Consider the following 26,251-nt stretch of genomic DNA (forward strand, 5'->3'; position numbering starts at 1 on the left):
GGTATCTTTCAATCAGACTAAAGACTCTAAAAATTTTAAGGTTATGCTTCTCAGATCTTCTCATTGAAACAATAGGGCTTCTAAAAAGCTTAAGGCTTTTTTCCTTCGGCAGAAGCTCAAGGTAGAGAAAGATTTATCTCAAAGATACTTATGGATATATGGCTTTTAACTCATGGACTGAACCCCAGTAAGATTCACAGGAAATTCACAATTTTTAAAGAGAATTGTACTGTCAGAAACACTGCCAGCTTGGCCTCAAAGAGACAGAGTACAGAAAGAAAAGAGGCCTTTGGACCCTCATGTTCTATTAGCAGGGAGCAGGCTGAGAAAACTATTTAGGTGCAAACCATGGGCTACCTTTCATGAAAAACGGATGACTTAGAGGCTGTAACAAAGAGCCTACAGGGTAGAACCTAGAACCAAGGAGAATTATTCTGAGGCCTTGAAGGTGGAACTGCAAACCTGTACCTGAGTGAATTTGAGAATTGCAATGGGCCAGGAACTTCTGCGCACCTCCTGTTTTCTGTCTGTTGGAACAGGAGTGTCTGTAGTAGTTATCCCATCTGTCCCACCATTTTACATTGGTTGTTGTAGGAAGGAAGCATATAGCTTCTTTAGTTCACAGGACTTCAGATTGAGAGGTACTCAAGTAGCTGTATATAAGGAATTCACCCAAGAAGCCTATCTACCCCTGGATGTATTTAGAGGATAAGACTCTGGACTTTGAGCTGATGCTTGTTAGTCTGCGACCTTGGGAGCTTCCTGGGGTGAAATCTGAAACCAGCCCCCCACATGAAGGGCAGGGAGAGACCAAAGAAAGAGGCAGACCACTCCACATTGGTAGGTGGCAGGTTTAATAAGCAAGGGAACTTACATACGAGGCTTGTCTTGGGAGGCTGCAAGACAAGTAGATTTCTGCACCCACCCACCAGAACCCTGAAAGTTTATATAGAGGCTCTGGGAAGCAGGGAGGGGCAGTATAGCAGTAGAGGATTAAGAAGTACAAACTATTATGTATAAAGTAAGCTAAAAGTACAGCACAGGGAGTATAGCCAATATTTTAAAATAACTATAAATGGAGTATAACCTTTAAAAATTGTGAATCACTCTATTGTAACTTATATAATATTGTACATCAACTATACTTCAACAAAAATTTTTTTTTTAATTTTAAGTTTATATAGAGGCTTTAACTAGGTTCAGTCATATATAACATCTGGACAGTCTCAACAACACCTTACTGTCTCAAGGCTACGTCCTTGAAAAAGTTCCCACTGTGGAAACAGTAGGCAAAATGTACATTCCAAGGACAGGCGAGGAAGTGAGGAAGCTCCAGTTGGCCAGGTTCAGCTTGTGGGTCATCCAGCAGTCTCATCTTCTTGATTACCTCCTCCAACAATGCTGTAATAGGGTAAGACTTGGGGGGCTTGGGAGGGGTGAGTTTATTTTGCATGTGGGAGGACTATAAATTTGTGACCACGGGACTTCCCTGGTGGACGAGTGCGTAAGACTCCACACTCCCAATGCAGGGGGCCCAGGTTTGATCCCTGGTCGGGGAACTAGATCCCACATGCATGCCACAACTAAGAGACCACATGCCACCACTAGGAGACCACATGCCACAACTAAGAAGTCCACATGAACAACTAAGAAGTCTGCATGCTGCTGCAGCAAAGAGCCCAAATGCTGCAGCTAAGACCTGGCACAGCCAAAATAAATAAATAAATAAATGTTTTAAAAAAATAATAATTTGTGACCAGAGGGTGGACTGTGATGATTTTTAAAATATGTCCACAAATACTTTGATGCTTGTATTAGTTTTCCATTGCTACTGTAGCAAATTACCACAAACATCATGGTTCATGGTAAAAAACAGCAATTTTTTACCTTACATTTATGGAGGTCAGAAGTCCTAAATGGGTCTTACACGGCTAAAATCAAAGGCTGCATTCCTTCTGGAGGCTCTAGAGGAAAATCCGTTCTTACCGTTGCCAGCATCTAAGGGCTGTGTTCATTCCTTGACACATGGCCATATCACTCTGACCTGCTTCCATGATTACATTTACTACTCTCATTCTGATCCTCTTGCCTTCCTCTTATAAGGACTCTTGTGATTAAATTAATTCTACCCAGATAATCCATGATAATTTCCCTATCTCAAGATACTTAATTACATCAACAAAGTTCTTTATTCCATGTAAGGTAGCATATTCACTGGTTCTGGGGATTAAGATATGGATATTTTTGGCTGGGGGTGGGAGTGGTCACAGGCAATGGTTTTGTCTACCACAAAGTTTTTCTTTTCAAGAAGAGGCATCTAGTTCCCTCCCCTTGAATGTGGGCTAGATTTAGTGAGCTATTTATAATAAAGAGTATGGCAGAAGTGATGATGTGACACTTAAAAAAACTAAGTAATAAAAGACATGGCAGCTTTCTCCTTGCTCTCTCTTGGATTACTCACTTGTGGAAAAGCCAGATGACATGCCACGTGAACACTCAAGCAGTCCTATGGAAATGTCCTATTGTCGATAGCCAGCATGGAACTGATGCCTCCTGCCAACAGCCATGTGAATAAACCATCCTGGGAGAGGATCCTCCAGCCCCTTTGAACCTTCCGTTGACTGCACCTCTGGCCAACAGCTTGACTACAACCTCTTGAGAGACTCTGAGACAGAACCACCCAGCTAAGCCATTCTTGAATTCCTGAACACAGAAACTGCAAGATAGTGTTTGTTGTTTTAAGCTGCTAAAATTGTGTGGTAATTTGTTATACAGTAGTAATCCCCTAGGTCACATCTTGATCCATGATGTCTGCTTACAGTCTAGCCATTATCTCTACATTCCAGCCTGCAGGAAGAAGGAAGGGGAGAAGAAAGTCACGCTCCCTCCCTTAAGTGGCACTTTCTGGAAGTTGTGTGCACCTCTTTCATTAACATCTGTCAACAGATGGCCATCACACACCTAGCTTCAAGAGAGGCTAGGAAACAGTATTTATTCTGAGCAGCCATGTGTCCAGCTAAAAATTAGGAGTTCTAGTACTATGTGAAAAGGTGAAAACAGATACTGGAGCACAATTAGTAATCTCTGTCACAGTGGGTGATTATAAGGGTACCGAAAAGTAAAGTCTGGCATAGATCCATCAACATTTTTCCTTTTTCTTAACAAAATATTTCCATCGGCCATCACATGATATTTATACAGGCATTCACTCTGACCTCTCCAAAGAATCATGCCTATTGTGCTTGAGTCACAAAAAAACTAATATATTAGGTAAAACACAATGAATTGTGAAACTTTTTCCTTTCAAAGATATTTTCAGGGACACTGTTAAAGAATAATTTACAATGGAGGTTTTGCCTAAAGTCTCTTAAATTTCCTAAATGTTGCTTTCTAGATACTTACATTCCGTGTGCATTCTTTGGTGTACTGTCAGAAAATACACAGCTAATGAAAAATATTTCCTCTATGCAAGAGGCTGGAGAGACATCACTATGACATTAGCAGCTGCAAGGAACACAGTCATGTTCCTGATCTATAATTTTCCTTTCACACACAATCCATTCTTGGATACCCACAGTAAGTGGATTTTTAAAATTTTATTTAACAGCATGGTTAACCCCGATCAAAAGGTTTAAAACTGCCTCCTTGTGTGCTTTAATCAAACTAAAACAAATTAGGAAAATGTATTTCCAGAATATATTATATTACAAAACCAAGTAGAAATTATTTTTCAACAAGTATTAAATAGCTTATCTGCAAAGCATATATTATTGTTTCCTTACATCATTGTGAAAAACGAGGGCATTGTAATTCCAAGAGAATCTGCTTATAATTGGTCCCAGTGGTCATTAGATGTCTATTATAATAGAATTCAAACTACAGAGGTCAAGAGTTAAAGGATTACACGTATACTTGACATATTGCTTTCCATCTCATTTTCACATAAAGTCCTCCATTTTCATCCATTTAGTCATCAGTTGCCATGACGTAAATAAAACAATGAATCTTACAAAATTTCACCATATAAGGACTCAGTCTAGGTTCACATAATCTTTTTATGATGACATGTACTGTATTGTGTTTTTAAAAATGTACATTACGTAAGGAATGTAAGACTCAAAGGCAAAGATAATAAATGTTCTATAAAGTACTTCAATGCCACACTGTCAGTGCTTAATAAATTTTAAATAGCAAAAAGTGAAGTTACAAATTCTAAAGTCTTATTCTGGCATCCTATTGGATGATACTGTTAATAATTAAGATTTTGATCCTATCTCCTGTGAATTAATGCAGTAAGAGTATTTTTTTGCCTCAGCTTGGTACACACAAAAGGTTTTCTTCTATGCCAGCCAAGTATCCTGTTAGCGTTTTTTTTCCCTGTGATTCTGATCTATTCTTTTAGTTTTTCATGGGAATTTGTGGCTGTGAGTGAACCCAATAAGCCTGTGATTACTTAACTTGGAAAATGGATTGAAAGTAGACTTTCATTTTGTGTGGGTAGATATTTGGTTTTCTTAATCTATCAGCCAAGGTATGTTCTTAATCCTTTAGTAACTGAGCTGACTTATTGTAAACTTCTTTCTAAGCCAGAAAGGATAGGTATGTGATTCCTTAAATCAGTGGTTCTCAAACTTGAGCATGCAAAAAAATCACCAGGGGGACTTAGATCATCTGGTCCTAGGGCCGACACTTTGAAACCCACTGCCTTAAATAAAAGTTGGAGTTTGGAAGAAGTTGATTCCAAGCTTCATGGATGACTTTGAGGGGTTCAAGACTTCAGTGGAGGAAGTCATTACAGGCGTGCTGGAAATAGTGAGAGAACTAGAATTAGAAATGGAGCCTGAAGATGGGACTGAATTGCTGCAATCTCATGATAAAACTTGAACAATGAGGAGTTGCTCCTTATAGATGAGCAAAGAAAGTGGTTTCTTGAGATGGAATCAACTCTGGGTGAAGATGCTGTGAAAATTGTTGAAATGACAGCAAAGGGTTTAGAATATTACACAAACTTAGCTGATGAGAAAGAAGCAGCAAGGTTTGAGAGGACTGACTCATTTTGAAAGTTCTACTGTGGGTAAAATGCTATCAAACAGTATTGCATACTACAGAAAAATCATTTGTCAAAGCAAGAGTCAATCAATGTGGTGAACTTCATTGTTGTCTTATTTTAAGAAATTGTCACACCCTCCCCAGTCTTCAGCAGCCACCACCCTGAACAATCAGCAGCCATCAGTATTGAGACAAGACCCTCCACCCGCAGAAAGATTAGGACTCGCTGAAGGCTCAGATGATGGTTAGCAGTTTTTAGCAATAAAGCATTTTTTAATTAAAAAATAAAAAAATAAAAGTTGGGCATTTAAATGGTCCTGTAAGTAATTTGCCATTAAGCCTTTATTTTACTAATTTATGCTTCCTGCAGACAAAACCTAGACTAAATTGACAGTTCTGTTGAGATTATACAAGTTCCTAAAAAATCTCCAATTAAAAAAACAAAACTCTGACTCTCATAACAGTAAAAATGTACTCATTTTGTTACTAAAGTCTAAAGAAAAGCTCTAGGTTCCAAAACTAACTTCAGTTCCCGGAATCGTCATCATTCTGTTACATTTGGAAGCACACTTGTTCTAAAATAATCATTTGTGAGGCAATGACACTCTTATTCACCCAAAGGAAACAGAAATAACAACACAGGAAGCACTGGGCAGCCTTAAGCCAATTCTTTTTGGAAAGCACATTTAATTCACCGTTGCACAACTCAAACAGAGGAGGTGGTTAGGAAGTCAGGAAGGTAATTTCAACCAGGAATATTTAACAAAGAGAAATATCTTGAAATCATGAATGGTCTAGGAATATCTGAGAGGTAAAGAACTGACTTCTTATGTGACAACTTGTCAGGAATGTTCAAAATTTCCCATTATTGTCCACAGACCCTGAGATTGAACGTAAAATATCTCCAAAAGAGCTAGGCACAAATAACTTCTTCGGGCTGTTTTGTCTGAGGCTAAAATACTATTTTGATGTTCACCCTACACAATGCCAAAACTGACTGCTCTTTGCTATCTCGGGAGCACAGCTACAGCTTCTCCCCACATACAAACAGTACTGATCTTCAAAGACTATGAGCCTCATTCCAGAAACTCAGACAAGATTCTTACTGTTTTTTTCATCCTTTGAATACATGTTCCTCCTCCTTTGATACAGTTTCTTCATATAAACCATTTTATCTAAAGAAAGTGACCAACTGTTACTCCAGTGGAGTCTCTTCTCAGTAGCCAAAGGTTATAGTTAGATTCTAAACTTCTTGGATTCATGATCATCCCTCCCCGTTTATCCCTCTACAACATTACCATCCTCAACAGGAAGGTGTAATCCACGAGTGAGGCAGGGCTCGGTCATCTGTCCTGTTCCTAATCCCAAGGCTTATTCTCAATGTTAACACATGGATACAGAAGACACATTGCAGCTACTTCTTATGGAGTCCTCTTCCCCAATTCGTGGATGAAACCATGTGCAAAGTGAACAAAGAAATAATAACTAAGTGGAGCTTAAGTGCTACACCAGGAGATGTGACTACCAACAACAGTTGGAAAAGGGGTTCTGTGAGACGACAGAATGAAGCTTTTTCATTGAGAAAGGTGATATGGGATGACATCTGCTCTTGCCAGAGCCAGGTCTCCCAACTGAAAAAACAAACAGTATCAACATCCCACAGAATCCTGACTGCATGTTTGATGCCACAGTAAGTCCCAGCATCACAGACTGTTGACGCTGAAAGAGACCGCCTAGACTGGCTGGTCCAAACCCATCATTTTTCAAACTAGAAAACTGAGCCCCAGGAAAAAGAAAGTAACTTGCCTTAATTAAGGTTAAAGTTCCTTAGCTGCAACACTGAGGCCAGGACTTAGATTTTCTGACCATCAGACCACTGTTTTTAGGCCCCTCCCTTTTTCTTGGGGAGTGGTGGTGGTGGTTAACGTTGAACGAATGTAAACACCAATGGAGTTTTTCTGCTTTTGCTAGAAAAAAAGAACAGCCCATTTACCTCCTCCTGCTTGGGCAAGGTCCAGCATGTCCACATGTCCATCCCCGCAGGCTTCAGGGATGAGAGAGCCCTTACAGACCCAGCAACTGGGCAGCAACTTGCTATGAATGACGTCAAGTGGGAGTGTCTGCATCCAGCCCAGGTCTGTGTGGCTTTTCACCCTTTTCTTCTTCATCATCAAAGAAAATTACAAATATAATGCAAGTGTGTTTATATCTATGCTCCTTTAGATTAAACAAGCCTCATCATGGTTTCAGGTGCCCCAATGAGAAAAATAAAACAAAATTGCACTTGTGGCCTCTCAGATTAAAGTCTGAGTTAAAATGAGGTTGCCCGGCCCATAGGAGAATGGGCCACACACGCTGATACGACTGGCCCATCATTCCACCCTGGCACTTATGCCCAGCAGACTCAAAGACCCGTGGGAATGACGCCTTCACAAGACACCCAAGAGGTAGATAAATGCAATCAGCCCCATGGGTGGACGTAGCACACAGAAGCACAGGGTTGGGTGTGTGGAGGTGCCTTGGACACGAGACAGAAGGCCTGAAGGGTGAGGCCAGACCTCTGGCTCTAACCATAGCACTCTCCCTGGAAGGAAAAGCTTCTGGTCATGAGAGAAATTCCCAGTATGTAGCAAATGTCTATAGTAGTGAGAGGGTGGAATAGGAGGTAAAGAGGTGTTGCTGGTCTAAGGGTGACACACCTTTTCTACACGAATCACTAGGGTAGAGCTGTCAATGAGGCAAATCTGAAGGGTTAGGATTATGAACTGGGGAACTCGGGCACCTCAACCCCAGGCCATGCATGACCCGTGGGTGACCCTGCCGTTCTCACTCTCAACAGACCGAAGAATAGGTAGCAAGGACTTCCTTTAGGAGAGAACCATGCTGGATTGAGGTGATGGCAAAGACAGGCAGCTCTGATGGTTCAGCTCTCCCCGGATTTCTCCTTCTGCCTGAGGGAAGGGAGAGGAGCTAGGGGCATGGATGACACAGCAAGGCTGCAAAGCCTGGCAGTTCCTACCAGAGCTGCTGAGAGTCAGGCCCAAGAACCACAAACACAGGGTAAACCAAGGTCCCTTTCTCTGAAATGAGAGGCCTTGGCCCTGCCCTCCTCTTTAAGAGAATGGCCTGAGAAGGAAAGCTGGCTTCCCACTGAGGTAATGAAGAATACCTGCTCAGCTACTAGGTCACCCTCAGGTTAAGCAGGTAGACTCCCTGAAGGAGGCGTTCTGAGGACAAAGGCGAGGAGCTCTGCTTATCTGGGACACATCACAAGTTTTAAGTTACACACTCTCCCACACGCAGCACACTCACATGCACACACGCACAGAGACCCACATTCTTCCAACCCACCCCACTCCAAGCCCCCAATTCCGCCCCACAGGTATTGCCCCTGTAAACACGACAGCAGAGACACCCACAATCCTGGGACAGTCTGATAGTGATCTGAGGATGACTGCCTGTCATTAAGTGCCCCGATAGGTGATGTTGGTGAAGGTGGACGTGGCCTCTTTATACAGTGGGTTGTTGGCCTGCGGAGAGAACAGAAAAGTGTCTTACAGCGAATTCCTCAATTCTTCCCTACCCTCAGGGTTTACACGTCATCTGAGATGTTTACCCAAGACACTCTTCTCTGGGATACACCATCGATGGACTGCTTGATGCTCATGGTACTCACACATTTGCTCTTAAGGAGGGAATGGATAGGAAATAAGAGGAGAGATAAAGTGGAATGCTATCTTGCCACCATGCCTAAGGGGTTAAATTCAGCCCATCACTTTTGGTGATCCCAAAACACTTCAAGATAGCTTTTAGCCAATACTTCCTACTTCCTCCCTCCCTATGAACTCTCTCTTTTGCCTTTCTCCCTTTTTTTCTTTGTTGTGACTGTGATTGGGAGTGTGGGCAGAGAAGAGAAATGTAGCAGGTGGTGGCTGGAACATATAGGACCACATTTGCTCAAATAATTCTTTTTTTCTTTTTTTTTTTTTTTTTTTGCGGTACGCGGGCCTCTCACTGTTGTGGCCTCTCCCGTTGCGGAGCACAGGCTCCGGACGTGCAGGCTCAGCGGCCATGGCTCACGGGCCCAGCCGCTCCGCGGCATGTGGGATCCCCCCGGATCGGGGCACGAACCCGTGTCCCCTGCATCGGCAGGCGGACTCTCGACCACTGCGCCACCAGGGAAGCCCTCAAATAATTCTTAATCTGTTTTCATCTCATCCCTCAAGCACTACCCACAAACCGTCACGTTATCAGGAAAAAGGCCCTCACAATAATTTGGTTTCCCAAATTATTTTCTAACAAAAAGAGACAATTCCCATTAGGTCTAGTAGTCCTCAGTGGTAGCCTCAAGAAACAGAGCACATTCTCATGTGCCTCAGAGAGTCAGGATTTCTACATCATCTGAACAGAAACATCTCAGTTTCTTGGGACCCTTGAGTACAATGGCCTGAGGTCACCATCAAATGGGAACAAACTTTCAGCCTAACCTCAGGTATTCAGGGAGTCAGTCATTTGGAAGGTCCAGAAAAAAGTTAAAATGTGGAACACGAGCCAAAGGAGAATAGAGTAAACTTAAGTATACAGAAGGTTCTCCATAAATGCTTGTTTGATTGGATTCAATCAGGATAAACTTCAGGGAGCGTACTTTTAAGAGGCTGACCCAAAATAATTCCTATCATAACCTAATTCCCTCCCACAATCAGGAAAGCTGCTTAACTTCTCTATACTCAGTTTCTTGGTCTATAAAATGGGAATAATAATGTTACCTACCACATAGGGCTGTTATAGAGATGAAATAAATTAATACGTAAAAAGCATTTAGAACAGTTCCTGGTAAATCCTCAGTAAATGTTAGTTATTATCTGTCTCTGTTTGTCTTTAATGCTTTCATCAGTAGTATATCATGTATTACTATATGTCCTCAGTGTAGGATTCTCAAGTTTGTCCTGTCTCCCTCACTCAGAGAATAAGTTTCCTTTTCATCACTTCGCGGTGTCCAGAGCAGAGCTGAGCCCTCTCTGTGCTCAGTTGGTACTCACTGATGCGGTAGAGAGAGAATCGGGTGGTTTCCAAGAAGCATACGGACAACAGGACAGTTAGACCATCTCTCAATTTCCAGAACAGAGGCTAACTGGGAAACTATGGTGCTGGCTGATGCTGGCCACCCTAAATAAGCATCTGCTGCTTCCTCTTGAGACCCTTGAACCAGCGACTTAGGACAATGCCCAGCTCAGCCCAGCCTCTTACTGTGTCCCATTTGGCTCTGGCTCTCTCTTCCTCAAATTTAGCAAACTCCTTCCGGTCATGGATGGTAATGAGGAGCTTCCAGATGAGCAGAGTAGCAAGGCCGATGAGCAGAATGGCCCCCATCACTGAAAGCAGGACCACCAGGATGTCAGGGCCCTTGGGACACTCTGTCAGGAGAGAGCACAGAGCAGGGTGGTTGGCAATGGAACAGGAATCATTCGAATTGGCTATAAATAAGATCTTCTTGACAAAGTAATGAAGTATTGGGTTGGCCAAAAAGTTCGTTCGGGTTTTTCTGGCCAATGTCATGAAAAACCTGAACGAACTTTTTGCCCAACTCACACTAGAAAGTTATCTAAAGGGAACAGGACTTATAAAATAAGCCAATTAATTTTTTAAAGGAGGGGGGTACAAGCTTTAGAGCAGCAATAATCTGTCCTGATTGTTTTAAATGAGAGGTGGTTAGTTGGTCACCCACAGGCGGAATCTAGCCTACTCTGTGTGAGTCCCCACAATTGGTTTTTGTTTTTTAATTTTTTTAAATAAATTTATTTATTTTTGGCTGCGTGGGGCCTTTGTTGCTCTGCGTGGGCTTCTCCAGTTGCGCAAGCGGGGGCTACTCTTTGCTGCGGCGCACGGACTTCTCATTGCGGTGGCTTCTCTTGTTGTGGAACACGGACTCAAGAGTGCAGGCTCAGTAGTTGTGGTGCATGGACTTAGTTGCTCCGCGGCATGTGGGATCCTCCCGGACCAGGTCTCGAACCCGTGTCCCCTGCATCGGCAGGCGGATTCTTAACCACTACACCACCAGGGAAGACCCACACAGTTGTTTATTAAAAATTTGATTTTGTGGGCGACATTGAGTAATCAGGAGATTCTCCCCTTAGAATTTCAGATTCTTCTTCTCTTTAAAAAAAAAGTCAAAAGACCTAGAACCACTGAACCTATATTTTTATAGGGTTGTAAATGGCTAGGGCTGAGGAGCAGCTGCCCCTTTTAGATGGGACACGTTTTTTAGTTTGCCAGACTCCTCACTACTCCCTCTTTTCTCCACTAAACAGAGGCAAAGTGTGATTTGCCATTGAGTCTGTGCCACTGTGGGCTTTGGAGCCAGACTGCCTGGGTGTGAATCCTGGCTTTCCACTTACTCTGCTATGTGACCTTTGATAAATTATTTAACCCTTCTGGTGTCTGTTTCCCATTTCTCCATCTCTAACAGTAATAGCCCTGACTTCAAACCTTTATTATGAGGAATAATTAAGTTAAATATATTGAAAGAACTCAGAACAGTGCCTGGCAGATCCAGTGCTCGATAAATATCAGCTACCATTATTACTGGTGCCCCTGTTACACGTGGCTGTTTTCCCTAATTTACTTACCCAGCTCCTGTAGGCATTTGAGTTAGCTGCCCTGGTTCAGATATCTAACATCCCCGAGGGCTGGGAACCAGTGACAATTTTAGCATACTTTGAGACTAGGAGGCTTGCCAGCCAAGACAATATTTTGGGTTTCTTCCCAAAATATTTAGTCATCCAAAATCCTAACCCTATTGAGAACCGACTTCCTGTTCAATCCCAGTCAACAACCAACATAAACAGAGGTACGTCACCCCTCTGAGGGCCAAGATGAATATGCTCTGAACAGCTCTGCTTCCCATCAACCACAGACGTCTGATGAGTGACCTCGCTCCGGTAACTTCTCAGGTGTTATGTAATTAGGTGTTTGTATATGTGAGTACTGATGGGCCTGGAAAGGAGTCACACCTACCTTCCACACTGTTTCCCACCTTCTTCTCTAAACATATACACTATGCTCACCACACACTACCCAAAAACAGCCACCACCAGAATCCAAGCTGGCTATTTCCCATCCCACCAAATTACAAGCTGTCTATAATGAAAGAAATGTCTGGAGAGAGGCTGTGAGGTTCCAGTGTCCAAGGTCCTAGGAGTGAAGGGCCCCCGTTCTTCTGGGAAAAGCAGTTACGAATTCTCTGGAAGACTGAGGTAGGGCTGACCCTCAAACCTCAAAGTGGAATCTCTTCAATTTTACATGTCAGTACAGGCAGGACAGGTAGAATGCCAGATCTTAAGGGGAAAGATTAAATCTCTTAACCATCTGTCCTGAGAGGGGTGGATGGCAGGCTTCCTGGAAGCAGACACAAGATCAGGCGGTCTCTGGAGAGCCCTCCCAGCCACAGTGATGATGGCCCACGGCGGGTGATGACCCAAGGTCAGGGAAGACAGGGTAGGGTTAGCAGACTTGACAGACTAAAGTACAGGAAGTCCAGTTAAATTTGAACTTCAGATAAACAACAAATAACTTTTTAAGTATGTACCACATATTGCATGGGACATATTATATTTTATCAGGCAACACTATCTGGAAGTGATGAGGGCTCAGCTCAGGGGAGCTCATAACCTGAGGGCTGAACACCACTTGGCCAATGCCAAACTCTGGTGGTGCCCTCTTCACTGCCCTGCAGTGGCTCAGCCCTTCAAAAAGGACATCTGCAAGGACATGAGTTAGGGAAGAGAATGAGAATAATCTCCTCCTACACTCAGGGCCCCAGACGCTACCATCTACTAAAAGCCAGAGACCCTGAAAATGATTGGAGGTTGGGGTGAAAGGAGAGGCAGAACTTGGAATTCCAGGACTACAAGGTAGGAAACGTAGGTCTAGGGTCCCATCTCCTAATGTGGAGGAAGGGGTCTACTGGCAGTAAGCCTAAAAAGTTACCCTACACTCTGTTAACTAGTTATGTGTTACCATCCCAGTTATCATCATCTTCGTTCCCCACAACTCCAGGAAGTAGATTCCAGTCTCAGAATACGAGGTCAAATGATTTGGTAAGTGATACAGCAAGAGCACCAGCCGGATTGTTATAACAAAGAGATGAAGTAATGTTAAACCCCAAAGCAGGAACACACTGCCCTTCTGTAATGAGAAGGGACAATGGTACAGATCGGGAGGGTGTGGGAAAATCCATTTAATGTGTTAACACAGGTGGATGGGAAAGTGTGAGGAAGTCATGGCCAAACTAACCTATATCTGCTCCCCCAGAGAGATATACCCAGACTCCTCCCTCTCCACTTCCCCACACCAGCCTTCCCTGAGTCACAAAATAAAACTAAGGTGATGCCCTTTCCTTACCTTCCTTCTCCCTTATAAAGGATGAGAGTTCTGGAAAGGCTGATGAACAATATCACAAATGGGGACCCCATGCTTTCCTCTACCCACGGGGACAGCAACACCCTGGGTGACATAGATGTAGCCCTCTTCCCACCTTCAACCCCTCCCTTCTTTAAGCAGCTAAAAGTCTGCCAACAGATATTAAGATGTATATAAGTCTGTCTGTCTCCTAGGAATAATCAGTCCTATTAATTCATTCAAAAACTGTGTTTTAGGTATCTTCTCTGTAAATGACTGAGCCAAGTATGGGGATATAACAGTAGATAAGACAGACACCATTCCTGTGTTCATGGAACTTATGGTCAGCTGAGGGAGACAGCCGCTGTGGAGAACAGTATGGAAGTTCCTTAAAAAACTACAAATAGAACTACCATACGACCCAGCAATCCCACTACTGGGCATATACCCTGAGAAAACCATAATTCAAAAAGTCATGTACCACAATGTTCATTGCAGCTCTATTTACAGTAGCCCGGAGATGGAAACAACCTAAGTGCCCATCATCGGATGAATGGATAAAGAAGATGTGGCACATATATACAATGGAATATTACTCAGCCATAAAAAGAAACGAAATTGAGCTATTTGTAATGAGGTGGATGGACCTAGAGTCTGTCATACAGAGTGAAGTAAGTCAGAAAGAGAAAGACAGATACCGTATGCTAACACATATATATGGAATCTAAGAAAAAAAAACTGTCATGAAGAACCTAAGGGTAAGACAGGAATAAAGACACAGACCTACTAGAGAATGGACTTGAGGATATGGGGAGGGGGAAGGGTAAGCTGTGACAAAGTGAGAGAGTGGCATGGACATATATACACTACCAAATGTAAAATAGTTAGCTAGTGGGAAGCAGCCGCATAGCACAGGGAGATCAGCTCGGTGCTTTGTGACCGCCTGGAGGGGTGGGATAGGGAGGGTGGAAGGGAGGGAGACGCAAGAGGGAAGAGATATGGGAACATACGTATATGTATAACTGATTCACTTTGTTATAAAGGAGAAACTAACACACCATTGTAAAGCAATTATACTCCAATAAAAAAAAAAGCAGCAATTTGATAGTGTGATGAAGGCCCATCTAAAGGGAAGCACAGCTGCTGTGAGAATCAAACAGGTCACCAAATCTAGTCATCGGAATGGAGGCTGGAGGGGGTCTGAGATGGCGCATCAGGGGACGTGATGTACCTAAAGCAGAAGCATTCAGACATTGGGGACACGTCACAACTACCAGGAGCATTAACACAGGACACAGAGGCGTAGGCCCGTGGAAGCAAGACAGGGCTCAGGACTCTGGACTTTTTAACAAGGGAACATACAAAAGTTTGAGAACCACTGCCCTAAAGCAGGGGCCAGCAAACGATGGCCCAGTAAGCCAAATGCGGCTGGCCACCTGTTTCTGTAAACGCAGCCAGACCCCTTCATTTGCATATAGTCTATGGCTGCTTTCCTGTGTCAGAGTTGAGTAGTCACAGCAGAAACCACCTGGCCCACAAAGCCTAAAATATTTAATATCTGGCCCTTTACAGAAAAAGTTTGCTGGCCCCTGGTCTAAACGATGATTTGAAGAAATTCCTATGGCTGTAAAGAATGTCCAGCGACCGACTGATTTACCCTCTGCCTTCAGAAATTGTTCCTTCACTCCTGAAAGTTCTTGTCCACCCCTCCCGTCCCCAACGCCCGCCACACTGTAGCCTTTATCCCTCTGCAGTGTCATTACCGATTTACATGCCTCTCTCCCCCATGGTGAGTACCACATCTGCCTTATTTACTGTTATAACCCCAGCACCTAGCCCACTGCCTGATATATAATAAGTACTCAAGAATATTGTCAAATGATTCATTACTTAGTCCGTTGTTCAAGGGAAAGAAAGGAGATGAAGGAAATAAGGGGAAGCAAGCAAATCTACCATGCTGGATGGTGACAAATCTGTGGTGGGTCTGTGTGTGACGGGATGAGCTCCCCTGCTTCCAGAGGGTCTTGAGAACACGAGGTAAGTTTTCAGCGTTCAAGGCAGCCTCGGGCCGGTGCCTCAAGCACCTAACCACATCCTGTGGTGAAGCTGGCAAGGGCAGCTTGCCCTCAAACCTCAGGCCTTCCTCTGAAGCAGCAAGCAGGTTGCTCTTGGCAACAATTTAACTTTTAGAAGAGCAGATGCCTTGTGCTGGAAAGTGCTAGCATTGAAATTCCTTACTTCTTAACATTATCAACCTCGAAAAACGCCATGCTATATATACTCTGTTCCTTGATGAGCTCCATACCTCCTTTCTTCCTCTCCTGACCCACCTTCTTATTTTTCTATCTCCTAAATTAGCAAGTAAGTTCTTGCTAATATTTGTGTTTATATACCCCCACACCCAGATAACAGGCCCTGACTTATCACTTGTAAGATCAGGTTTAACCTGGCTGCCTCTGTTTAAGAGGAGTGATGGGTGGAAATAACTGCCTAATATTGGTCTCCCTCTCCCTGCGGGGCAGGGTTGGGACCCTCAGGGTTCACTCACCGGGCTCTTCTACCACATACAGGATGGACTTTCCACTGGAGTCTTCATAGTACTGGAATCTGACGACACAGTCCTCCTCATTCTTGTAGGTACAATTCACAGCATCCTTTCCAGTGTCCTCTGGGGGAGGGGGAAAGATGGGAGGATGAAAAACAAGGCAATTCCAGAAAGAGGGAGCCATCCCCAAAGCCAGTCATGGGACGTCTGGGAAAGCAGGTGACAGGATGTCACGTATGCCTGACGTTAGGCAAGATGCCTAGATTCGAGAGGGCTGTGGTGCCTGGCAATTGCCTCTGGATGACCCTCGCTGACGTACTTTGTCCCTCACAGGCCCTTTTTGGTTCTTATTCTTTCCTCTGGAAGGGACATGACATAAAAGCATTACATAATCTGATTCAAAACCTGGCTCTATCACCTACCGGCTATGTGATCTTGGCTAAGTTACTTGACCTCATCGAATCTCTCCCTTCTTCTAATCGAAGAAAAGATACCCTCACTCACAGGGATGGTTGAGAATCAAACAGCATGAAGTCAACTACCCAACACACAGTGGGCGTGCCCTTCCCCCTCATTCCTTTCTCTACTTGCTCAATGATTCTCAATAGTTTGTTTACTCGGCCCTTATATTTCTTCTATTGCTGCTTCCATCTCCTCTTCTCTGACTCCCATCATGTTTTGTTCGCTTCATCCCTTCTAATTCTAAAACCTGTTATTCTGACTGTGAAACTATGGGCTACCCTCCGCCAGCTGCACTATGCCCCTACAAGATTAAGCAAAGGTGCCAAGGTCACACAGCAAATAAGTGATGGAGTAGGGGTAGGACATGAGTCTCAAAGCACATCCTATGGACTTTAACTCAATATGCCTTCAGTAAACCAGTAGTATTACAGGACAGTGGAAAGAGTAAGGATTTCAGGATTTAGTTCTGATCTTAACTCACCACTCATTTGCTTGGACAAGTTACTTAACTTTCTTGAGATTCAATTTCCTTATCCTCAAAATGAAGATAACAATAGTACTAAGTTCTACTTTACTAGGTTGTTGGGAGAAGAATAAGATAATGTGCATGAAAAGATACTTTTATAATTTGTATGAGTTATAAAATTCCATACAAAGCAGCATTTATTTTTATGGTTATCATGGTGGGGGGCTGGGGTACTTATCGACTAACTTGGAATATCCATCTGGTCTAGATGATAAAAATATCTCTGGGCTTCCCTGGTGGCGCAGTGGTTGAGAGTCCGCCTGCCGATGCAGGGGACGCGGGTTCGTGCCCCGGTCCGGGAAGATCCCACGTGCCGCGGAGCGGCTGGGCCTGTGAGCCATGGCCGCTGAGCCTGCGCGTCCGGAGCCTGTGCTCCGCAACGGGAGAGGCCACAACAGTGAGAGGCCCGCGTACCAAAAAAAAAAAAAAAAAAAAAAAAAAAAAAAAAAATCTCCTATCTCAGCAGTCTGTTCCATCTAAGCTAATCATAGGAAGCCTGGTCTCCTCCAGAGGAAAAACTGTTGCTTAACTCAATCCCCAAATCACTACCCTCACTCCAGCCCCACTTTTGATATTAGCCAAAGGGTCCAGGGATCTAAGTCTTTCCCATAACACCCCACCCAGAAGCTGGCTGGCTAGCTGTGTCTTACTGTGGCTCTCACTGAAAATGTGTTTCCTGCCTTCATGGGAGATCACCATCTCCAGAGAGATTGCCATCTCCTGGCACCACCCAATGCCTAGCTGGCCCAGATAACCACGTCAAGTATGTGACAGCAGCAAAGATCATCTCCTTTTAAGTCAAGATGAAATACAAACCAGAATAATTGCAGGCAAGAGTTTTGCTCTCCATCATGTTTCTATCTGTCTTACTCCAGGAGGGGCTCTGGAGAGCCAAAAGGGCTTCAGGCTAATGATTTTGGCTACAAATCCGTAAGGGCGAAGGTTTCCCTCTAAACCAGCAAAGCTGTATGCCTGGGCATTGCTTAACACTCGTAGTTAGATAAACTTAGTAAATGATTACTGGCCTACTAAGCTACGATTATCATGGGTAACCACTTCCTCACTCTGTGCCTCAGTTTCTTCATCTGTAAAATGGGGTACATTATCTTCCTTTCCTTGGGGTGGTACAGTTAGGGTTGCCTGATTTAGACATACTTTAAAGGGTATTTGCAGGATTTTGCTGAGCCCGTGGGCTCTGGGAAGCAGAAGGGGAAGGGACTGCTGAACAGATAAGTAAAGAGGCAGGAGGACTCTCAAGAAAGCCAGCTTTTAAGTGCCTACTGTACATCAGGCCTGCACAACATGCCTTTGAGGTAGGAATTACTCTTCCGTTTTGCAGATGAGACTTGGATAGGTTATGGGATTAAATCGGAGAAATTTAGAACGTGGGTGTGTGCAACTGTATGACATGCCGAACTTACTAAGCTCCTTCACAGGCTCAATCTCATCACGGCAGTAGCGGCTGCAGGTATTCTCCTCGAATAGGACTCCTCGGTTAAACTTCTTACACTCCACACACTCCCTAAAGGAGAGAGGACATAGGCATGAAGGCAGGGAAAGAACAAACTTCAGTGTGTTTCAGTCTGGCTCTGCCTGCCATACACCAGGAAAACTGTTCCACCTCAGAAAACAAACACAAACAAAAACATCTGTAAGACAATCCTGGGGTCCCAGATAGTCACGTCTGGAGTTCGGGGTGGGAGTGCCCTCCTCACCTATAGGTAAGGCCAGGTAGGCAGAGGCCCCCGGTAACTTCATTAAACTTCTTTATGTCCCATCCAAGACTGTGACAGGAGGGCAAACCCTACGCCACTTCTGGGAGCCTTAAAGTCAGAAATGGTCTCATAATTTGGGGGCCCGGTGCAAAATGAAAATGTCAGGTTCCTCATTCAAAACTTAGTAGGAATTTCAAAACAGTGACAGCAGAACATTAAACGAAGTGTAGAGCCCTTCCAAGCATGGGGTTCTGTACAAATGTGCGGGTTGCACGCCCATGAATCCAGCTCTGCTTAAAGTAGTAAGAGAAACAGCAGCGCCACAGGCGTGGGCCAGCAGGGACTTCCTCTGATGCCCAGATGAGGGACATTTGCAGCGGTGAACTTCTCCTGTTTCACATAGTGTCCTCCGTAACCCCAGCCCCACATCCCGCACAGAATCAGAACACGAGCACTGGAACACTCCCCAGGAGTCACCTGGTTTAGCCTTCCTCCCAACTCAGGGATTCAGGATCCAGCCTAAAAGAGAGGCTTCTCCAACAGCAGTCCAGCTGGTCCTACTCTGTCCCCTTCACGCTTGGCTCTACCTCCAGTTTTTCCCCAAGTTTTCAATGGAAAGAGGAATGCTAGTCATTTGCTGTAACAGACTCCTCTCCCTAAAGCTTTGGTGAGTAAGAGAGAACCTGCACAGTCTGGGGGACCCCCAGGCACTCAACTCTCTCCAACTCACTCACTTCTTAAAGGTGCAGGCATCAGGGCAGGTGGGACACTTCTCACAGGTGTCCCCGTAGGAGCCCGGCTGGATGCAGACGCAGCTGCCGCATTCACACTTGCCCCGCCCGCTGCACAGCAGCCCATTGCTGGACATGCAGGTGTCCGTGCGTGTCGTACAGTTGCAGTAGTAGCCGGTCCAGTCGGAGTCACACAGGCAGTCCCCACAGCTGCACTGGCCATGGCCTGAAAACACACAGCCCAAAGAGGCAGACCAGCCAGTGAGGCCCCACCCCAGGACAGCATCCTGGCTTTACCCCTCCTCACACTGCCACACTTTCACCCCCACACTGAGCCGTTAATCATCTTCTACACTGTCCTCATAGCCTCATGCTTCTCTGCATGCTGTTCCCTCTGCCTAGATGCCCTTTCATCCTGTGACCACTACCAAACTCCTACTCACCCTTTAAAGCCCAACCCAAATGTTCCTTTCCCTCTGTAACTTTTCCTGACCTCCCCAGGCCAAAGCAACTGTCTGCCCATGTGCTCTCCCAGCACTTATAAAGACCTCTATTTCAACCCTGATGTTCAACCCATTTGCTTGCTTATCTGTTTCTCTTTCTGGATTGTGAGCTCCCTGATGGGGGAGCACATATCATATTCATTTTTCCAACAATAGTGATTAGCATAACATCTGGTACAGAGTAGGCATGCCATTAATGTTTATTTATCCATCCATTCAACAAATATTTACTGAGCTCATACCACAACCTGCGCACTGGAGACTCAGCAGTGAACAAGACAGGAAAGGTCCCTACTATCATGGAGCTTACATCCTAGTTAAATTCCTGGAAATTCACACAAACCTCCACCAACATGTGCCCTGCGTTGTATTATCATAGTATTGCAAAGAGCCGTCAGCCCTAGTAGGAAAGACCTATTCACTTTCCTACATGAGTATAGGAACGGGACAGAGAGACTAGGGTGGGGGGTTGGATGGCTTAAATGTAGGCATTAACTCTCAACACTGTATTCCCCTAATATTCATCTACCAATGAATATTGGTAAACTTGGCTCCTAAACCCTACAGAAAGGTGACTCATTCTGCAGGATTCTGAATCAGGAAGAAGTGGGTGAACAATAGAAATCTGATTGTTAATCAGAGGAAAGGCAGGGAGCAAGGGGGAAGTCACCTGAATTGGTCTGAAAACCATGCCACTGTGTGAGCAGATGGGCCCCAAGATGGTGGAGGAGAGGGTGGTACACAGCCAAGCTCAGATAGCAACTAGCTGGCAGCCCTGTCCCCGGTGACCCCGGTGGGTCTGATAAATGTCCATTGGCCACTATGGGTCCCCCTGGATGGGTATCACCCACTACAGGATGAGTGATACCAGCATAATCCTCTAGGAACCACACCGGCATTCAAGACTCAGACACACCTTCACTGTGTGTGTGTCTGCTTCCCAAGAAGGAAGGGAAATACAACCTCACCTGCCCCAGCTGCCAGGGACATCTAGAGAGTAGAGCTACCGGGCTGGCGGAAGGGTGGAGAAAGAAGAAGACTGCATTGTGAGGTTGGGTTCCCTGGCAGTATAGCTTGTGGTGAGGATTCTTGTTCCAGTGACTTACTGGGGAAGCAGAAGGGAAGGAGGGACGCAGGACAGGGCAGGAGGCAAAGGCCGGCAGGAATGCGGTCTCATCCGGAGACTCCCTGCAGCCTGATCCCACGGTGGGCTCAGGAACGTGAACGGTACCACGATAACCTTGAGGCAAAGGGATTGGCTTTGTGTAACCCCACTGTCCATCAGTCATCAGCCAAGCTCTGAGAGCAATCCAGGCCCTGTCAGCTGAATACAATTCTCCAGAGGAGGGGCAGCTGTGAGGTACTATCAGTAGCCCTACCAGCAGCTGGGGGATGGGTGGGCCAGCCAGCAGAGAGGGACCCCACAGTGTCCACTACACCCAGCTTCTGGCCACACCTCCCAGAAAAGACATCACAGAGGCCTGGCAGCACTCAGAGGCCTCCGTCTCCTCTGAAACGCTTGTCCCATAGTGTTTCCTTTGTGAGGCTAAACAAAGCGATCTTTGAGAAGACTTGTGCAGGCCAGCCAGGGAGTGAGGTTGGGAGTGGAAGTGGCAGGCCAGTGCCACTAGGCTGACTCCAAGGCCCCGGCAGGGTCAACCCTTAAAAGGAAGCCACAGTGTGGTAATGTCACAGGACTGGCACCCCTCCAGCAAAACGGGTTCACAGGAAAGTCCGGGGAGGAGGGTGGGAAATGAAGAGAAAGTGTAAGAAAGAAGAGGGAGGTAGGGAAGAAGGGAGCGGGGAGCGGGGGGCGGGGGGGGGGTGTTGGGGTGGGTGGGTGGGGTGGGGTGGGGGGGAGGGAGGAGGAAAGGGAGGGGCCGGTGTTCCAGGTCAGAAGGAATGAAGTCACTCTCTCTATATAGCTTGACCTTCTGGGCTGATGCCTCACTCCACTGCCCTCCTTTATGAGCCAGCCCTTCCTCTGACTTCCCACCTCCTCCATGAAGCCACCCAGGCCTCCCCTGTCCACAGTGAGTCTCTCTCCGGAGGACTCCTATAACACCCACTTCCAGGATCAGGGAGGTTCTGCCTCTTGCTGTGAATTCTCCTTAGGTAAGTTAATGGAGAGCAAAACTGTCTTTTTCATGCCTCTTTATCCCACAACACTACGGCACACAGCACAGAACCTGGCTCACGTGGGTGCCTGATCAATCTATGTTCATGGATGTGGCAGGTGGAAGAGTCCCTTGACGACAAGGACGCACGCCCTGACGTTTGAGGGGTGCTGAAACTGTGCGAGCACGAAGACCATGCCTCCGGTGGGGAGGAGGGGACAGGGACGTCCAGGGGTTGAAACAATGGCCAAGGCATAGTGCTCCTGCCTCATGAGCCCCTGCTTGAGCAAAGAACAGACCAGGGCTTCCCTGGTGGCGCAGTGGTTGAGAGTCCGCCTGCCGATGCAGGGGACACGGGTTCGTGCCCCGGTCCGGGAGGATCCCACATGCCGTGGAGCGGCTGGGCCCGTGAGCCATGGCCGCTGGGCCTGCGCATCCAGAGCCTGTGCTCCGCAACGGGAGAAGCCACAACAGTGAGAGGCCCGCGTACCGCAAAAAAAAAAGAAAAAAAGAAAAAAAAAACAGACCAGGCCAGCAGCTCTGGGCAGGGACAATGGTGAGCTGGGCTATAAGCCTGGCCAGGTCAGGAATCATGCATGAGCCCCGTTCACCCATATGGACCGAGGGCCTGGCACAGAGCAGGTGCTCAGGGAGCATGTGTTCCTGACTGTTTGTCAACGGAGAACATGATCATGGCACCACAGGGTCCAGATCTGAGGCCAGCGGGCACCCAACACCCTGGCAGGAAGGGAGAGGGAGGCCTCTGAGAAGCTGCAGCGGCTGTCCGGGGTTCCCTCGTGTAATTGGCAGGAGCACACTGAGGACGGGCTGTTCTTGCACTGCTGGGAGGCAGGAACCAGCGCTGCTGACCCCGGCAGCTTTGTTTTGTGGCTTCAGTGTGGCCGGCAGCCAAAGGAAACACACTCTGGCCGGGGTCCCTCCCACATGCCTCAATCAGACCAGGAACAATCAGGCCACAGAGGAGCAGAGGACCTCCCTCCATCCCTGGTGCCCCCGTAGGCTATGCGTAGGCCTCTCCTAGGGTAACGCTCTTCCCCTCAACCCCAAACTTCTCCTCATGGGTCTCCCATGTCAAACTTAACCATTCCCTTTGGAAACTAGAATATGATGTAAATACTATTAAATATTAGAAGGAACTGAAATTTCTGCCTCACACCCTAATTCAGATTGATCCGTGTGTATGTGTGTGTGTGTCTGTGTGTCTGTGCGTATCTGATCTCTCTTTCCCATAATCTCTCTGATACCGTTTTTCTCCAATCTCTCTCTCGAATTTTGCTGGCATGAGTAAAGGAAACAACTGTATAGCACAGGGAGCTCTACCTAATGCACTGTGGTAACCTAAGTGGGAGGGAGTCCGAAAGGGAGGGGATCTCTGTATGTGTACGGCTGATTCATTCTGTTGTGCAGTGGAGGCTAACACTACACTGTAAAGCAACCACACTCCAATACAAATTAATTTAAAAAAATGAGTAAAGGAAACAATGTTGCAGATAACACATAGGAGCCGCTTTTGTATTACTTGGGCTTTAGCACGACACACATTTCCATTCCTCATCAGGCTTTCTGAAAGGCTGACGTTAAAGTGAACATCTGGGTAAATTAGCTCAGCCGGTTAGAACCCCCATGCAAGTGAAGCCAATCTGGGTCATGGATTTGATCACCCCAGAAGCCGATGATAATCTCTCTTTGATTGGCCACACAAGACACCCACAAAGCAGTCCCAACCAATTTGCACATATCTCCAATCTATCTCTCACAAGAGGGATTAAGCCACAGTCCACTACACCCCAGCAGAAATGTATCCCCAGTGCCCAGGAACAACTCAGACTGCCCAACTGCCTCTGGGAGTGTTGTCAGTGTGTCTGCAGATAAAGACTACATTAACGTTGGCTGGACTTCTTCTAGCTGGCGAAGTACCCCAGGAGTGGGCTTTGGGGCAAGGTGAAACCAGCTTCAGATTACCAGTGGGCCTCAAGATTTTACTGAATTTTGTAATGAGAAGGACAAAACGCAGTACCCTGCAGGTAGAAGGACTCAAAGTCATAACCCCCAATCTGCAGGCTGGGACTCTCTACGGCAGTGCTATCCAATAAACATCTGTGCTGTTCAAAAGGGCAGCCGCTAGCCACAGGTGGCTCCTGAGTGACAGAGAAATGAAACTTTTTCTTTTTTATTGAATTTGAGTTAGATTTAAATGTACTTAAACTTTACTCTTGATTAATTTAAATTTAAATAACCACCATATTGGACAACAGCGATCTAGAGTACAAAAAGTAATAGTATATCAATAGTGATAACAAAATAGTACCAACATTTAATAAGAGCTCACTATTTTCCAGTCATTGTCTAAGGATACTGGCACATTAAATGCACTCCAATATCTTGCATATACACTACCATTTTCCACGTCTTTTGCGATGAAAAAATAAATTCATGTAAAATAATTGTTTGAAAATAAATAAATGTTACTAACTTCATTACCTATTCTGACATCATGTAGTTTCCAAACCTAGATATACTAAAAATTTAATTACCATCAGTCAGTGATTTTTTTTAAACTTAAAAAGGGGTTGGTCCATATCCTCGAAAAGATTAGGAACCAGTGACAAAGTACTAGCAGAAGGGCAGATGAAGGAAAAGAAAAAAAACTATCTTCACTTTCAAGTTTCCCCACGTCTTCCCACCCTCTTCTAGGAGAGGAGCCCCAGGAAGCAGATGCTCATTTCTCTTCCTTGTGCCCCTCGAGCAAGGGCAGAGGGAGCTGAGAGGATTAACGAGAAACTCATTTCTGTTTCCTGCCATTGGAGTGGCACACCATCTACTCGCTCTGCCCCCGGGCCTTCCTGTGCCCACCTCAAGCCCTGGCCTGCATCCATTTCCAGAGGCTGCAGACGTGTGAGTGTGTGGGGGTACCAGGACGGGAGGGGTGTGCAGTTCTACTCACCTGAGCACATCTCCCCCTTGTAGCGGACACAGGAGAAGTCATCACACTCGCAGTACTTGCCCGTGATCTTGCCAAAGTCACTGCTATGGCAGACGCACTGGCCACAGAGACACTCGCCCCGCTGGCTGCAGATGGGCTGGCCCTCCCGGGGGCTACACTCGTCCTGCTGGGAGGGACGGTAGTCCTCTTCTGAGCACTCACACTGGGACCCCAGCCAGCCAGGCCCGCAGCGGCACACCCCACACTCAAAGGTCCCGTTGCCGTTGTTGCAGTGGTGGCTCTGAGGCTCAGCCTGGGCCTGGCAGGCACAGTCACAGTCGAAGGTGACCTGGACGGTGAGGCTGTCTTTGAAGCCCACAGGCTTGATGGTGAAGGACTTCTCCTTCTCCTGGGGGCAGCCACGCACCTTGGCCTCAATGCTGAAGCTCACCTGGATGGAAAGTAAGATCGCATTCAGACACAGGTGGACCCTGTTGACACTCCAGCCCTGGAGGGAAAGAAGCTGTTCCCTGCCCTGCCCGGGAATACCCAAACTGGGCGTCCTGTCCCCCAGCAAGCTGGAGTTCCTCAGCCTTCCCACCACCACGGTCTGCAAAGCCAAAGCAAGAGCCTGGGGATAGTTGTGCAGTTGGGACATATCTGGCTGGGTGTAGACATGGTTTACAATCACAGATAGCTTTTTTCTAAAATTCCATACGTGAAAATAAACCAGCTCAAGCAGAAAAGAACCTTTGATCTTACAAACGCTCTGCCGTGGCCAAATAAGCTAGCGGGACTGATTACGTAATATCATCAGGATATACAAAGCACTATTTCACACCACACAGTGGCCAACCACAGGCTCAGAGTCTACTGTGCAATTTCCACAAAACATTTCATCACTTATGCAATCAAACATGTTTCAGGCCAATATTTTTTACATAGGGTGTGTGCACATGTGCCTAGAAGATAGAGAGATGGATGGATGGAAACAGATATATAGACAGAGATGATGTAGATATAGATGATATAGCTATAGATATCCCCTCTTTTTTTCCACCCCTTTCACCAACCCCTCTCCCCTAAGGCAGAAGCAGAGAAGAACCAGCCACTAAGGAGGGAAAACTATAGACGGACTGGAGAGGCAAAATGAACATTTGCATTCTGACGTTCCAGGAGGGTGGGTATTTTGTGTGTGTATGTGTTTATTTTTTTTTCCTTTTAATTTTTATTGGGGTATAATTGATTTAAAATGTTGTGTT

General features: G+C 45.8%; 1 protein-coding gene across 4 annotated transcripts in view; it reads right to left on the bottom strand.

The window, feature by feature from the left end:
* Positions 1-827: 827 nt before the first annotated feature.
* ITGB3 (integrin subunit beta 3) overlaps positions 828-26,251 on the bottom strand; it is a 57,212-nt gene continuing 31,788 nt past the window's right edge. The window contains exons 10-16 of one of the 4 annotated variants that reach the window (XM_059998680.1): positions 25,011-25,435; positions 19,429-19,651; positions 18,401-18,501; positions 15,995-16,114; positions 10,297-10,463; positions 8,469-8,579; positions 828-4,803 (exon numbers count right to left, since the gene is read on the bottom strand). In XM_059998680.1, the coding sequence (XP_059854663.1) occupies positions 8,514-8,579; positions 10,297-10,463; positions 15,995-16,114; positions 18,401-18,501; positions 19,429-19,651; positions 25,011-25,435 (1,102 nt within the window). In that variant the 3' untranslated portion in view covers positions 828-4,803; positions 8,469-8,513. The other 3 variants (XR_009517126.1, XM_059998679.1, XM_059998678.1) reach the window with 3 other exon arrangements.

Source organism: Delphinus delphis, chromosome 19 (genome assembly GCF_949987515.2).
Source record: "Delphinus delphis chromosome 19, mDelDel1.2, whole genome shotgun sequence".
NCBI lineage: Eukaryota > Metazoa > Chordata > Mammalia > Artiodactyla > Delphinidae > Delphinus > Delphinus delphis.